Below are 13,280 nucleotides of genomic sequence, written 5' to 3'. Positions count from 1 at the left end.
ATGTTTTTAGTACCGTGCTTTATATTAATCTTGCATTAAGTGATGCTTGTGATATTAACATTAGCTTAAATGGCTGCGTGATGTTGACGTGTCTCTCACAGTGTAGAACACACTGAGAATAGTCGCTAACTCTGCAGCTACGTTGTTCTTTAGCTTCTTTAGCTCGTAGCTTTTGGTTTCACACCACATTTACTGTATGTTTGAGTCCATCAGGCTCTCACCAGCCCTCCATATAAAAACCAACACGACTCCAACGGGATGATCGTGTTGTTCTGTGTCTGCTGGATGTGTACAGAGGCAGCTGTTTGCTAACATGTTAGCTGCTGTCTAAGCTAATGACACACCAGGGCTGAATTTGACTGTTTTTTGCCCCCTAGTGGTGAGAAATCCTTCAGTTCTGCTTAAATGGGATCATGCTCAACCATAATTAGAAACGTAAGAGTCATAATAAACCCAGTGGCTGTAATTCAGACTCTGTGTTTGACTGTTGATGTGTGGGTTTCACTGTAGTCAATATTTTTGACTGGAATCTTCAGTGTAGTAAAATGTGAAAAATAAATACCTGTTGGTGTTTGACAAAGTTTGCGACTTTAACTTCCTGTCCGGCACCATGAAACACCTGCAAGACACAAACCACAAACTTCTCCAAAAACAACACTGACAATGATCACACACACACACACACACACACACACACACACACACACACACACACACACACACACACACAAATAAAGAAATAGGAGCTGTGTCACATCTCGACTGCACAGTCTGAGGTCTACTGTCCCCTAGAGGCTGCAGAGCTCATTACAGCCAAAATATTAGCATGCTGATCAGAACAAAGTCCATCCTGATGATTCATCTGAGAGTCAGTGACAGCAGCGATGGAAGAAGCACACTGATGCTAAAGCAGAAGCAGCAAGTTACAAGTTACAAGTAAAAGTAAAGCATTTAAAACAGTACTTCAGTTACAAAAGTATCAGCACCAAAAGTAAAAGTACTCAATATGGCTCATTTCAGAATAATGCATTACTGGATTATGATTACTGATGAATTAATGTAGCTAATGCTAGCTGCTAATGTTAGCATCTTACATTAGAAAGGCTTAGTCCATCCATTATACTTTATCATTGCATTTATCTAAATATGCCGATTTAAAAGCTGTTATTCCTGAATAACCCACACTGCTGCTCGTCTGTGCTTGTTGGCATTTTTGAGTATTAATATAATTTTAATTATTTTTTATATGTATTTGGGAGTTCAGCAATCCATGAACGGAAAATGAAATCCCAAACCTACAAAGATCTGATTGTTGTTGTTGTCAAACAGGCTGAAACAGCCGCCAGCGAGAAAATAATGATGAATTTCTGCAGTGAATCTCACAACAACCTGATCAACAGCTGGACAGACCATCATCGGTTCACAGCAACGTTTCATTAAACTGTTGTAGTGCTGAAACTGTTGATCAATCAGAAAATTAATCAGTTTGATGATTTTACTAATTATTTAAGTAAAACAGCAAAACCTGCAGCATCTTAAGTGTGAATATTTTCTTTGTTTTTTATGATAGTAAACCAAATATATTGAACATTAAAGCATTTAAAGACCAAACAATGTAATGAAAAGAATCTGGAGTTCCTGCAGATTTAAACACAAACACACGTTGAAGAGAACAAAGGTACATTTTGGCATTCGACACTTTATTCACAAACTAAAACCAATCACTGTATCCACAGGTGACTGTACAGGTGTGTTAGATCAGTATTAACTGGCTGCACATGGCAGGTTTACATCATCAACATGAACCCTCCATTGGTCCATTCGTCCCTCCATCCTCGAATAAAAGTGCTCAGCAGTTTGTCCTTCAGTGTGTGTGTGTGTGTGTGTGTGTGTGTGAGTCCATCCAGCTCAGAACCAGGTCTCAGCTGGTCCAGAACGGTCTGATTCTAGTGCTCGTCTTTAGAAAACACACCTAAACGTTTACAAATACATTCAAACACGACCAGGAGCTTTTTCCTAGATAGTTGTTAGACAGCAAATAGCACCGCAGAGCAAATACACTCGGGGTTAAAAAACTCTACAGACAGCAGACTGTTGGCTGCACTCACACAGGAAGGAAGAAATCACCCCGAAACACGTTGACACTGTTCGAATCAAACTATCTGTGACGAACGTTTCATCGCTCAGCGTTTCCCCTTTAGATCCACAACGAGGTTTAACAGGACAACATGATAAACGTTCAGCTCTGGTGTCAGTCAGCGTCAAACTGAGGCCTTCGCTCAGTCTGTGGCGGCGGTTTCAAACATGGAAGAGGAAACAGCTGCAGATCAACAGTCCAGATGTGTTAAACACACGTTCACGAGTTCCTGCACCTGATGAAGTCCAGCAGGAGTCGGAGAGGAAACGTCTGAGGAATTAGTTCCTAAAATCACTAATTTTTCTGCCCATTAAAACATTAAAACACTGCCTGAAACCTGCTGATGACATCACCCTGTCATCATGAGCTCTCACCTGCATTTGTTCCCTCCGCACTGTCACTTAAATAAAGTTTGATTCAGGTTTCGGACTGAGCCGAATGGATCGCTGACGTGTCTTGAGCGTATTTCTTGGGGTTGTTCAGCAGTAAAAACCTTGATGATGCTGATGTTCCATCAACACAGGAGCTCTTCATGGAAGCTGGTGAAGCACAGTAACACCACACTGACCCTCACTGACGGAGGGAACCGACTCTGCTGTTTCTCCAATTGTAGATCTGATCTGGTTCGTTAAATTCGGGTACCTTGACTGGACCTGCTGATGAGGAGGATGTATGACAGTTTGGATCATCGAGACATTCATATTATTGCAGAAAACAGGACGAATCGGAGCTTGAAGCCAATAATCTCCATCACTCCAATGAGGGGTTTAACAATTCAAAGGCAGGAACAATGAATCTGAGAGAACTAATTAGGTCATTTGAGGACACAACTGACCAAATATGAACATTTAAAGTCCCCCAGGGATCTGGCACCAGGGAACGGTGCTGTCACCTCATTGGTCGATACACTGGCTAATCGGTGCAGCTGCTTTAGCTCCCATGCTATGCTAACAGAACCCGTTCACTGCTGCATGCGGTGGGATGTTTGATTTAGAGCATCTGAGAGGCGATTTTAACGCTGACGCACATCTGATGTCTTAATATTCATGAGTTGAAACATTTGTCGCTCATAAACGTCAAATCACATCCAAACAGATTCAGCGTTCTATCAAATGAAGTCGGCAGAAATCTCCGGAACACCAGGCGTGTGCAACCTTTCGCTTCTTGTGTGAATGCAGTCGTGTTTCTCTACAGTTATATCTTACATTTCATAAGTTACATGTAATTCTGAACTCGTTTCTGACCAGCTGGATTTGGGTGACGGACAACATGGATGCCACAGAACAACTTGAAAGTAAACAAAATCAGCTGAGAGGAGGAAACAACTGAACTGAAGGGCGAGTGAACGTATGTGCAGGAAGAGGGCGATTGGACGGTGATGGTTGATGGTTAACATGAGTAAAAAAAACACAAAAAGTGGTGACACAACACCAGAGCTCTGCTCAGAGCTGGATTTCCAGACTGAAGCTTTAAGTTGAAACCGTTATTCTCCAAAAACATCTGGATGCAATGACATCACCGCCTGCTCCTCTTCTCATTGGCTCATTTCAAGATCCTGCAGTCTGGCATCTTTTGATTTTTACTCCAGAATGTTCTCGTCGTCATTCTCCTCAGGGCTGCCGTGTTGCATCGTGGGTACTGAAGTCAGTCGCCAGGTTAGTACAACTGTAGCTCTGTCGTCAGTAAAGCCGTCGGTCACCATGGTGACCAACGCTCAAGTTAGTGGAAGAAATTTTAAAAAAAGAAATGACATCACATTTACATCAGCGGTGATGTCACAGTGTTCGACATGGAAGTCTGTCTGCTTCCGTCTCCGTCTGAGTTTAGTAAGAACAACAACAGAGAGAACAGGTCCTTTAATGTCTTTACAGACTGTTAGAGAGACTAAATATGAACATGTAAAACAAATATGGCCGCCGGGAGGTCACCTGAAGAGGAGGAGGAGGAGGAGGACGCAGAGGAGAGGAGGAGCTCTTCTTCTATAAACGGGACTGTTCAGCAGAATGAGTAAAACTCATTCAGTCAGACAAACGGAGGACTGATCGATTTTCAGCCTTTCAGACAAAAAAGCAGAAACAGAAATGTTTCTGGAAACAGAAGCAAATGTCATTGGTTGAGTTAGCCTTTAGTGGGCGGAGCTCAAGAACAAGATTTTTTAACTCCACACAGAGACAGGAAAAAGCTAACTTACTGTGATGAATCGTAAACGTCTAAATACGACGTATGTTCAGTTTAAGAGCGTAAAAGACGAGGAGGAGCAGGCGTCATCGCAGGCCTTTCTGTCTAAAATGATGTTTCAAGGACTTTCCAGGAATCAGTGGTTGTATCTTGAAACAATAAAGAATAAAGTTCAAGGTCTCTGAAATAGATTTTTTTTAATTTCTTGACTCTAAAGAATCAAATCAGACAGAACGGACATGATGAGAAGACAGTTTCGACAGTGAGGTCATCAGATCGCGTTTTGGTGTCATTCAGAATGAGCTGTGGGCAGAAACACCACCTGGAAGGTAAAACTCAGGGCGAAAAACTAAGCTACTGATATTTAACTGTCGATGTCACAACAATCTCCTCCTCCTCCTCCTCCTCTTCATCACCATCCCCCTCCTCATCCTCCTCCCCCTGGCTCCTCCATCCAGAGCTGCCCTCCTCAGACCAGAAGCGAGGAGCTGAGGAGGAGGAGGGAGGAGCATCTGATGAAGAGGTGCGTTGAGTGTTTCGTCCCAGCGTCTCCCTGAGCAGCAGGGTGGGAGGGCCAAAGGATGTCACAGAGATGGCAGAAGCTGATTGGCTGTCCGGTGAAACAGGGGCGTGGTCGTCGACTGGCGCTGCCTTCTCAACGACCACGCCCTGCTCCTTCAGGCTGCTGTGGGTGGGGTCAGGAGCCTGCTCCCACCAATCAGGAGGCTCAGCCCTTCCAGCCGTCCCAGATCGGACCTCTGGATCGACACACAGAAACTTATGTCAGGTTTTAGCTCAGTAACGTGTGTCTGTATGTGTGTGCGTGTGTGCGTGTGTGTGTGTGTGTGTGAGTCAGCTGACAGAAAACGAAGGCACGTGCAGGCGGCAGCAGAAACAAGCTGTGAACTCGAGCTGAGCAGGAAGAACACTAGCATGCTAACACTGCTTCACAATGACAATGCTAATATGCTTAGCATGTTTGTTGTGTTAGCATGCTAACATTTGCTGATTAGCACACACACAGCTGAGGCTGGTGGGAATGCCAGCAGTTTCCAGATATTTTGCTCATAAACAGTATTAATATTCGCTGTTGACTCCTGGACATTTAGCTGCTCTCTGGATAAACGTGGTGTCAGTTCTGGATGTGTTCAGAGCTGCAGACCAGATGAAGGACCTTGTGCGTGCTCTCAGGTTTCTGCTGACCTGAAACTGAGGAGACGCTGACTTTGTTTGGGGTTTTTGCTTCTTTGCTGAGAAGTTGCAGAAGCGAACACTGATGTTTGAAAGATTTAATGAATTGATTTAGTTACTAAAAAGGAAAAAAAAACAACTTAATCAATGTGGAAAAGGATTAACGATTCTACTGTATGTTAAACATGACAGACAGACAGACGGACGGACGGACAGACGGATGGAGGGACGGAGGGACAGGCAGCTGCAGGATTAAGGCACTAAGCAGAGAGCAGGCCAGATGAAAAGGACGACGTGGAGGAAGACTCACAGGGTTCGAGATGATGAAGGTTTCTTGACTCTCGGCCACCTCCTCCTCTCAAACAGCCTGATGCAACAAACACACGCTGTGTTACACACAAGCACACACTCTCTCTCTTTGCTCCCCCAGCAGCCCTCAGCTCCATCAGGAAATCATGCAGCATTCAGAGCAGGAAAACACAGTGTGTGTGTGTGTGTGTGTGTGTGTGTGTGTGTGTGTGTGTATGCGAGTGTGTGTGTGTACCTGTAGTCATCAAAGCTGCCATGTTCCCGCCCTCCTGCTGAAGAGACAGTCTGATTGGTTAGTGAGCAGAGGCCACTTGTGATTTGTTTGTTTTGTTTCCACCTCATCAGATGGATTCATTGGCGACTTCTGGAAAACGCAGCTTCGTATTTTCTGACTTTACGAGGCCACTTGAATGCAACATTACCAACCGACTGGTGTGCAAAGGATTCTGGGATGTGATGGGAAAATAAATACACGTCTCACAGTGTTTGAGACAGATCCTGTAGAGTCTATGAAATGGAAAACAGTGAATTTGTCGACCGCGCAGGAAGACTGAGGACTCGATTGTGTGTGTGTGTGTGTGTGCGTGCGTGCGTGCGTGTGTGTGCACGTCATACCCTGATCCACTGAGCGCGTGCGAGGGTTACACTGTTTGTGTCCCCTGCAGCCTCTGAGCTCCATCAGCTGAACATGAAGCTGATTGAGAACCGTCCGATCCAAAGAGCTGACAGCATTTATCAACTGGAGAGAGAGACAGATAGAGACAGAGAGACAGACAGAGAGAGAGACACACACAGAGAGAGAGACAGACAGAGAGAGAGAGAGAGACAGACAGAGACAGACAGAGAGATACAGAGAGAGAGAAAGGGGATATAAAATAATAATATATATATCAAGTGAAGCTTTGTTACTTCATTATTTACACAGATTTGAATCTTTCTATGGGCTCAACATTAAACAGTGGTGTGTGTGTGTGTGTGTGTGGGTGGTGTGTGTTTGTGTGTGTTTGTGTGTGTGTGTACCTGGTATGGGTCTGTGTTGAGGTCGAAGTACTCCAGGAAGCCAGTGGCAAACTCACAGAACAGGAAGTTGTGCGTCTCATTTATCGTCCTCAGACACCAGTATGTGTTGTTGTTGGCGCTGGTGCAGGCGCAGAATGAACCCACTGCAATACACACACACACACACACACACACACACACACACACACACACACACACACACACAACTTAGATGTTATACAGTACATACCTGACCATAAATAACAATACCTATTTTGTCAGAGTGTGTGTGCGTGTGTGTGTGCGTGCGTGTGTGCGTGTGTGTGTGTGCGTGTATCATACATGTCCAGTAGGGTGCAGTGTGCCAGTGCTGGTTGTCGTGTGTGAAGCAGGTGAGTCCGGGCATCGAACACGTGTCGTTGTTTCTGATCCTCTTGATCATCTTTCTCATTTTCTTCCTCCTCTTCTGCTCCTTCAGAAGCCACGCCTTCTTGTCCCGAGTCCCGCCCTTCCTGCGCGTGCATGCACACGCGCACACACACACACACACACAGTTATTAACAAATGTCCACAGGCAGCAGGTCTCGTCTTTATTTGGACATTCATTTAACTGACTTCTCCTCAGAGCAAACAAAACATTTTGAAACATCTCCACTGAAGACTTTTAACCAATGACAGCGCTCCGTCACTGTCTTTCCAAACTCTTTTTCTAACACACTTATGACTTCCTGTTTTGTGGAGTTTCTCAAGGTTCTGTTCTTGGTCCCTTCTGTTTTCTACATAATAATATTATTCTCAGTTGTTCTTGTGTTAATGATTTCTTTATATTCTGGAGGAGAAAATAATCCAGATGATTATAATAATAATAATAATAATACATTTTATTTGTTAAAAGCGCCTTTCAGGACACTCAAGGACACTGTACATCACAATAAATATCAAATAACAGCAATACGATAACATACAATAAAGTAAAATAAAATAAACAAGTGATAAAACAAATAAGTGTAAAATCAGACTGACCATTTGACCTCATGTGGGATAAGCGAGTCTGAACAGGTGAGTTTTGAGTGTGGATTTGAAACGGGAAAATGAATCAATGTTTTTAATTTCGGGTGGTAATGAGTTCCAGAGCCGGGGAGCAGAGCGGCTGAATGCTCTGCTCCCCATTGTGGTGAGACGGGCAGAGTGGACAGACAAGTTGATAGTAGAGGAAGATCTGAGGAAGCGAGTGGGGGTGTGGACGTGGAGGAGAGCTGACAGGTAAGGAGGGGCGAGGTTATGAATGGCCTTGAATGTTACCAGGAGGATTTTGAAGTCAATGCGAAATTTGATGGGGAGCCAGTGGAGCTGCTGAAGGACAGGAGTGATGTGGTTGGTGGAGGGGGTTCTGGTGATGATGCGGGCAGCTGAATTCTGAACCAGTTGAAGTTTGTGAAGTGACTTGACAGGAAGACCGAATAGAAGGGAATTACAGTAATCCAGACGAGAAGGGACAAGGCTATGGACAAGGATGGCAGTGGTATGGGGGGTGAGGGAGGGGCGAAGGCGATTAATGTTGCGTAGGTGGAAGTAAGTAGACCGGATAACATTATTGATGTGCGATTTGAAAGACAGGGAACTGTCGAGGATGACACCCAGACTCTTAACCTGTGGGGAGGGGGAGATAGAGGAGTTGTCAATTTGAATAGAAAAGCTGTGTGTTTTGGATAGTTTTGATTTAGTGCCGATGAGGAGAACCTCAGTTTTGTCACTGTTTAATTGGAGGAAATTTGAGGTGAGCCAGGTTTTTATTTCAGTAATGCAGTCAGTAAGGGAGGAGGGTGGGAGAGTGGAAGAAGGTTTGCTTGAGAGGTAGAGCTGGGTGTCATCCGCGTAGCAGTGGAAATGAATGTTATGTTTTCGGAAGATATTGCCAAGGGGGAGGAGGTAGATAATGAAGAGCAGGGGCCCCAGTACAGAGCCCTGGGGCACACCTGTACTGACGGAGGAAAGGTTGGACCGGAAAGATACTGATGTCAGAGTGATGTCATGACTATCCCCACGGGGTCTTGGAGGCTACATTTTAATAATTAAAACAGACGCATGTAGTTTCAGCTTAAGCTGTTGAATAGAGCTGAAGACCTGAGGCCCCCAAAGCGAAGCTGTCCTGACCTGGTCTCAGTGTAACACAGCAGCACAGACGGTCTCACCTGAAGGGGTGTAGACCACCTCCTCTGTACCGCAGCTTATTCTTCAGTTTGGATTTATACCTGAAAAACACACATAAATATTACTGAGGCTAATGTTGTAGTTTTTACTCCTTAAAATTAAGATACAAATTCAGATTTTACATAAAAACAATGTTAAGATTCTAAAATATGAAGGTTTGGTTTGTGACCTCTGACAGAAAACCAGTCGTTTGTCCTCTCGTCCTGTTTCAATGTTTATGAGTCGTTAGTTCAAAGACAGATTTCCACTCTGAGCTTTTCTGATGATTTCTGCTCGAATGATCAATATTTCACTAATAATCAAAGATTAGCTCTAACAGTAACATGCTGCTCTAACATTGATGCTTCAGCATCAACAATCTAATAATGTCTCATAGAATCAGAGATCAGACACAGGAGACCTTTTACTGCACAGACAGTACTTTTACTGCATGAATCAGATTATACTGCTGTACTTTTACTGCATGAAGCTGATAATACTGCTGTACTTTTACTGCTTGAGGCTGATAATACTGTCATACTTTTACTGCATGAAGCTGACAATACCGCTGTACTTTTACTGCATGAAGCTGAGATTACTGCTGTACTTTAACTGCGTGAAGCTGATTATACTGCTGTACTTTTACTGCATGAAACTGATAATACTGCTGTACTTTCCCTCCATGAAGCTGACAGTACTGCTGTACTTTAACTGCGTGAAGCTGACAATACTGCAGTACTTTTACTGCATGAAGCTGATAATACTGCTGTACTTTTACTGCATGAAGCTGATAATACTGCTGTACTTTTACTGCATGAAACTGATAATACTGCTGTACTTTCACTCCATGAAGCTGATAGTACTGCTGTACTTTTACTGCATGAGGCTGACAATACTGCTGTACTTTTACTTTTACTGTGTGTACACTTACAGGTACTTGTTACAGTCACACTGGAGGGGGCGGGCCTTCTTCAGGTGACCTCTGACCTCTCTCAGGTTCTTTATCTTCGTCTGCAGCGTCTCGATCTGACAGCAGAGAAACGTTTCAGTCAGTTGATCACAGCTCGTTAGTCAGTCATTTAGTCAGTCAGTCAGTTAATTAGCTGTGTGTCACCTCGTGGTCGATGTGCAGCTTGTGGTCCTTCCAGGCCTGCAGAGACTTATAAACTCCTGTGTCACACTTCACTGTGGCATTAGACAGAATGGAACATCTGCAGCAAACAAGGAAAACTATATAAGAACAACAACACTGAACAGTCCTGATGAGACACACAGAGCATCATGTGACAGCACAAAACCCAGACGCGAGGAAAACTCGTGTGACCGGCTGACGTGTATCTGCTAACGACTCTGAACGTGTTGCTTCATTAAACAAAGATTATCGTTCTTAATAATTCACAGAGACTTGAACAGCTGTAGATTCAGCAGAGCAACCTGAGCCCCATCTGTGTTGCTGATTCTCACTGACTCAGTTCTGATATAACAAACCACAGACTGTTATTAGATACGAGGTTTTCCAGTAACATACGAGCGTTTCCAGCAGATAGACAGAACCATCGTCTTAAAACTGAACCTGCTTGTTCTTCTGTTATTTGAATACATGCATGTGTTAAACACTGTATTATTCACTGATGGAACAGCTCATATCCTGTGTAGAAACAGGAATTCATCTCCTCCTGACTGACCCGAGCTACGACTGAAGACACCGAGGTCGTACACGTGGAGTTTGGAGGTTGTAGAGTTTTGGTGGAGCTGACTGTGTTTTAAGCTGATTTCAGCACTTTTTTCCATGAGGATATTATTCTGTGGAGGGCTTTGAAACAGCATGTCGAGTTTTATGCTGGGAAATAAAAGCTTCATTTTACAGGTCTGTAATTTCTTGTATGTTCCTGTAAAGAACGAACTGATCTGATCTGGTGCTGATGACACAGACCAGCACCAGATCAGATCAGTTAGTTGTGTTGAGTTTAAAAGTTGCTGATTTTTAGATGAATTTCTGTTAAAGAACTGTTTTATGAACATAAAACCTGACAAAAGCGCAGTGTTTCTTTAAATCCTGCCTGTAAAGACGCTTTCCTGTATCTACGATGCAGTTTCACACACCTGTGCGTCACTTTAAGGGAGCTGGACAGCGCCACGCCGTTGGGAACTCCTCCCATCCCGCTGAACTCATCCTCAGACTCGTCTCGTATTGGCAGAGCCCAGTTGGCCCCGCCCATCATACTGCTGTTACCGGGGTAACTGTTCGTCATGGCTGCAGAGCGGCTGTAACGGTTCCTGGAGTAACTCTTCAGGGCCTTGAACTCTGAGACACACACACACAGAGCTATGATGTGACGTCACCACTGAACAGACTTCCTGGTTAAATGTGATTAAATCAACATCCTGCAGTTTCTAATGTAAAGTTCAGCATCTCTCACTGCTGTTGTTTTACATTTCCTGCTGTTCAAAAAGCCTCCTCAGGTGACGCAGTTCTGCCCTCAGACACTAGAGGTCAGCATCACAGCAGAAAGCCTGCTGAGCTGACCGAGGACCACTGCTGCGGATAAATGGTGATTTAACATGAGATACATCGGTAGTCAGGTTTTCTCTCCTGCAGGTCAAAGTCCAGAGCAGCTCAAGTCGAGTGCCTTCAGTCACTCTGCAGGTACGAGTCAGGAAGAATCACCTGAGCCACAGGAGCCGTAAGGCAGCGCTCACAGCCTGATCAAAAGCCTAAAGCAGAGACGGCTGTCATGATGACACAAAACAAAGAAAAATGAAAAGCTGCAACGAGGAATGAACTTGATTTTGTTTGTGGAAACGTTAAATTGACGTCACAGTCGGAAAACCTGAATTCCAGGAAACAAAAACAAGAATCTTTTTTTCTTTAAACAAGCAAAAACCTGCAGAAACTCTGCTGCTAATGACTCTGTTCCTGTTCCCAGTTTGTTCCCCTGCGTACTGAACACTGTATATGGAAAAACTGTACTGAAGATCATTGTGTGTACAAAAACTCCTCCAAACTGCATTAATGCTGCTGTGCAACAGTCACAGCTGATGATTAAATCTGACCTTGTAATGCACTTTTTACAGAAACAGTGTGCGAGGTTTTACATTCCAGGTACTTTCCACGCTCAGACGGCAGTTTCCAAAACGTTTTAAAAGATCCTGCAGGTGCTTGTAGAAGCGGTCTAATAAGACATGCAGGCCTCCAACCCCAAATCAGAGCAGCAACAAACAGACACTGAGCGCAGACGATTATCATTACACAACAACCCGACATCCATCACCAACGAACCGAACCGCAGAAACAGACGAAATGGCTGCATGTGACACACTCTGTGTCTCTGCCCGTGCAGCAGTGATGAGCTGAGGTCGGCTCCAGAAACACTGACGGACTCTCTCATATCACCACTCAGACGTAGTCAAAGAAGTGAGAGCAGGAGCTCCTGTAGCTCGATGGTTAGAGTGACTGCTACACCGCCATGTGGTCGCAAATGTCGCCAGTTCAGTTTCTCTGCTTCCTGCCTCTTCATCTGCCAGATGAAGGCAGAGATGCTTTAAAAAAGGTTTAAAGAAGGCGTCATGAAGAGCAGGGAATCAGTTGTGTTTGGGAATGAGAACTTTCCACATCAAAGACAGTGAATGTCTAAGAAAAGTTGAAAATGGAATGAAAATGAAACGTTAAGATCAGAAAACTCTTATTTTAACCACCACTGTTCTGTGTTTAAAGTCATACTTCATGAGATGGACAGTGTGGGTGTCCAGCAGCCACTGCTGCCCCCTGCTGGACTGAATCGACACTCACTCTTCTTAGAGAAGAACGGCTTCTTGTTGAACGGCCTCATCATGGAGGGCCGCAGGTTCAGAGGTCGGAGGTCGCGGAGGTCGCAGTCGCAGGCGTCGGAGCTCTGATGGTACAGCTGAGACTTGATGCTGAGTGGACGCTGACGACCGGCCACGCCCCTCTGGAAGTTCTTAGCCCCTCCCCCTTCGTTCTTACACTTGAAGAGGCGGAGCTTCCCCGTGGCGTCCTCGACACACTGCCACTTCTACACACACACACACACACACACACACACAGAGTTATGATTGACTGGTTGTCGACGTCTCTCACTCTGCTGTACAAACAGGAAAACGTTGAGTCTAAATATTTGATTCGCTCTCATCAGCCTTTAAACTGAACCCTCACAGCAAACGTTAGCACATTAGATCTGGTGAGACAACTGATCCCTCCGATCCAGCACATACATGAAGAGTAAATCTTTGCAAAGCCAAGGCTTCTGACGCGAGG

At 44.5% G+C, this 13,280-nt stretch overlaps 1 protein-coding gene across 6 annotated transcripts in view; it reads right to left on the bottom strand.

Annotated features, from left to right (window-relative positions):
* Positions 1-1,679: 1,679 nt before the first annotated feature.
* The window catches only part of sulf2b (sulfatase 2b), a 66,934-nt gene continuing 55,333 nt past the window's right edge, over positions 1,680-13,280 (bottom strand). For 3 of the 6 annotated variants that reach the window (XM_041944886.1, XM_041944888.1, XM_041944887.1), the window contains 11 exons: positions 12,795-13,038; positions 11,108-11,309; positions 10,119-10,215; positions 9,936-10,030; positions 9,007-9,066; positions 7,157-7,326; positions 6,836-6,978; positions 6,431-6,554; positions 6,051-6,087; positions 5,817-5,873; positions 1,680-5,073 (listed from right to left, as the gene is read on the bottom strand). In XM_041944886.1, the coding sequence (XP_041800820.1) occupies positions 5,043-5,073; positions 5,817-5,873; positions 6,051-6,087; positions 6,431-6,554; positions 6,836-6,978; positions 7,157-7,326; positions 9,007-9,066; positions 9,936-10,030; positions 10,119-10,215; positions 11,108-11,309; positions 12,795-13,038 (1,260 nt within the window). In that variant the 3' untranslated portion in view covers positions 1,680-5,042. The remainder of the gene's footprint in view (positions 5,074-5,816; positions 5,874-6,050; positions 6,088-6,430; positions 6,555-6,835; positions 6,979-7,156; positions 7,327-9,006; positions 9,067-9,935; positions 10,031-10,118; positions 10,216-11,107; positions 11,310-12,794; positions 13,039-13,280) is intronic. The other 3 variants (XM_041944889.1, XM_041944890.1, XM_041944891.1) reach the window with 3 other exon arrangements.

This window comes from Chelmon rostratus, chromosome 10 (assembly GCF_017976325.1).
Source record: "Chelmon rostratus isolate fCheRos1 chromosome 10, fCheRos1.pri, whole genome shotgun sequence".
Taxonomy (NCBI): Eukaryota; Metazoa; Chordata; class Actinopteri; order Chaetodontiformes; family Chaetodontidae; genus Chelmon; species Chelmon rostratus.
Note: the sequence above shows the minus strand (reverse complement) of the source record. Positions and strands in the feature narration are given on the sequence as shown.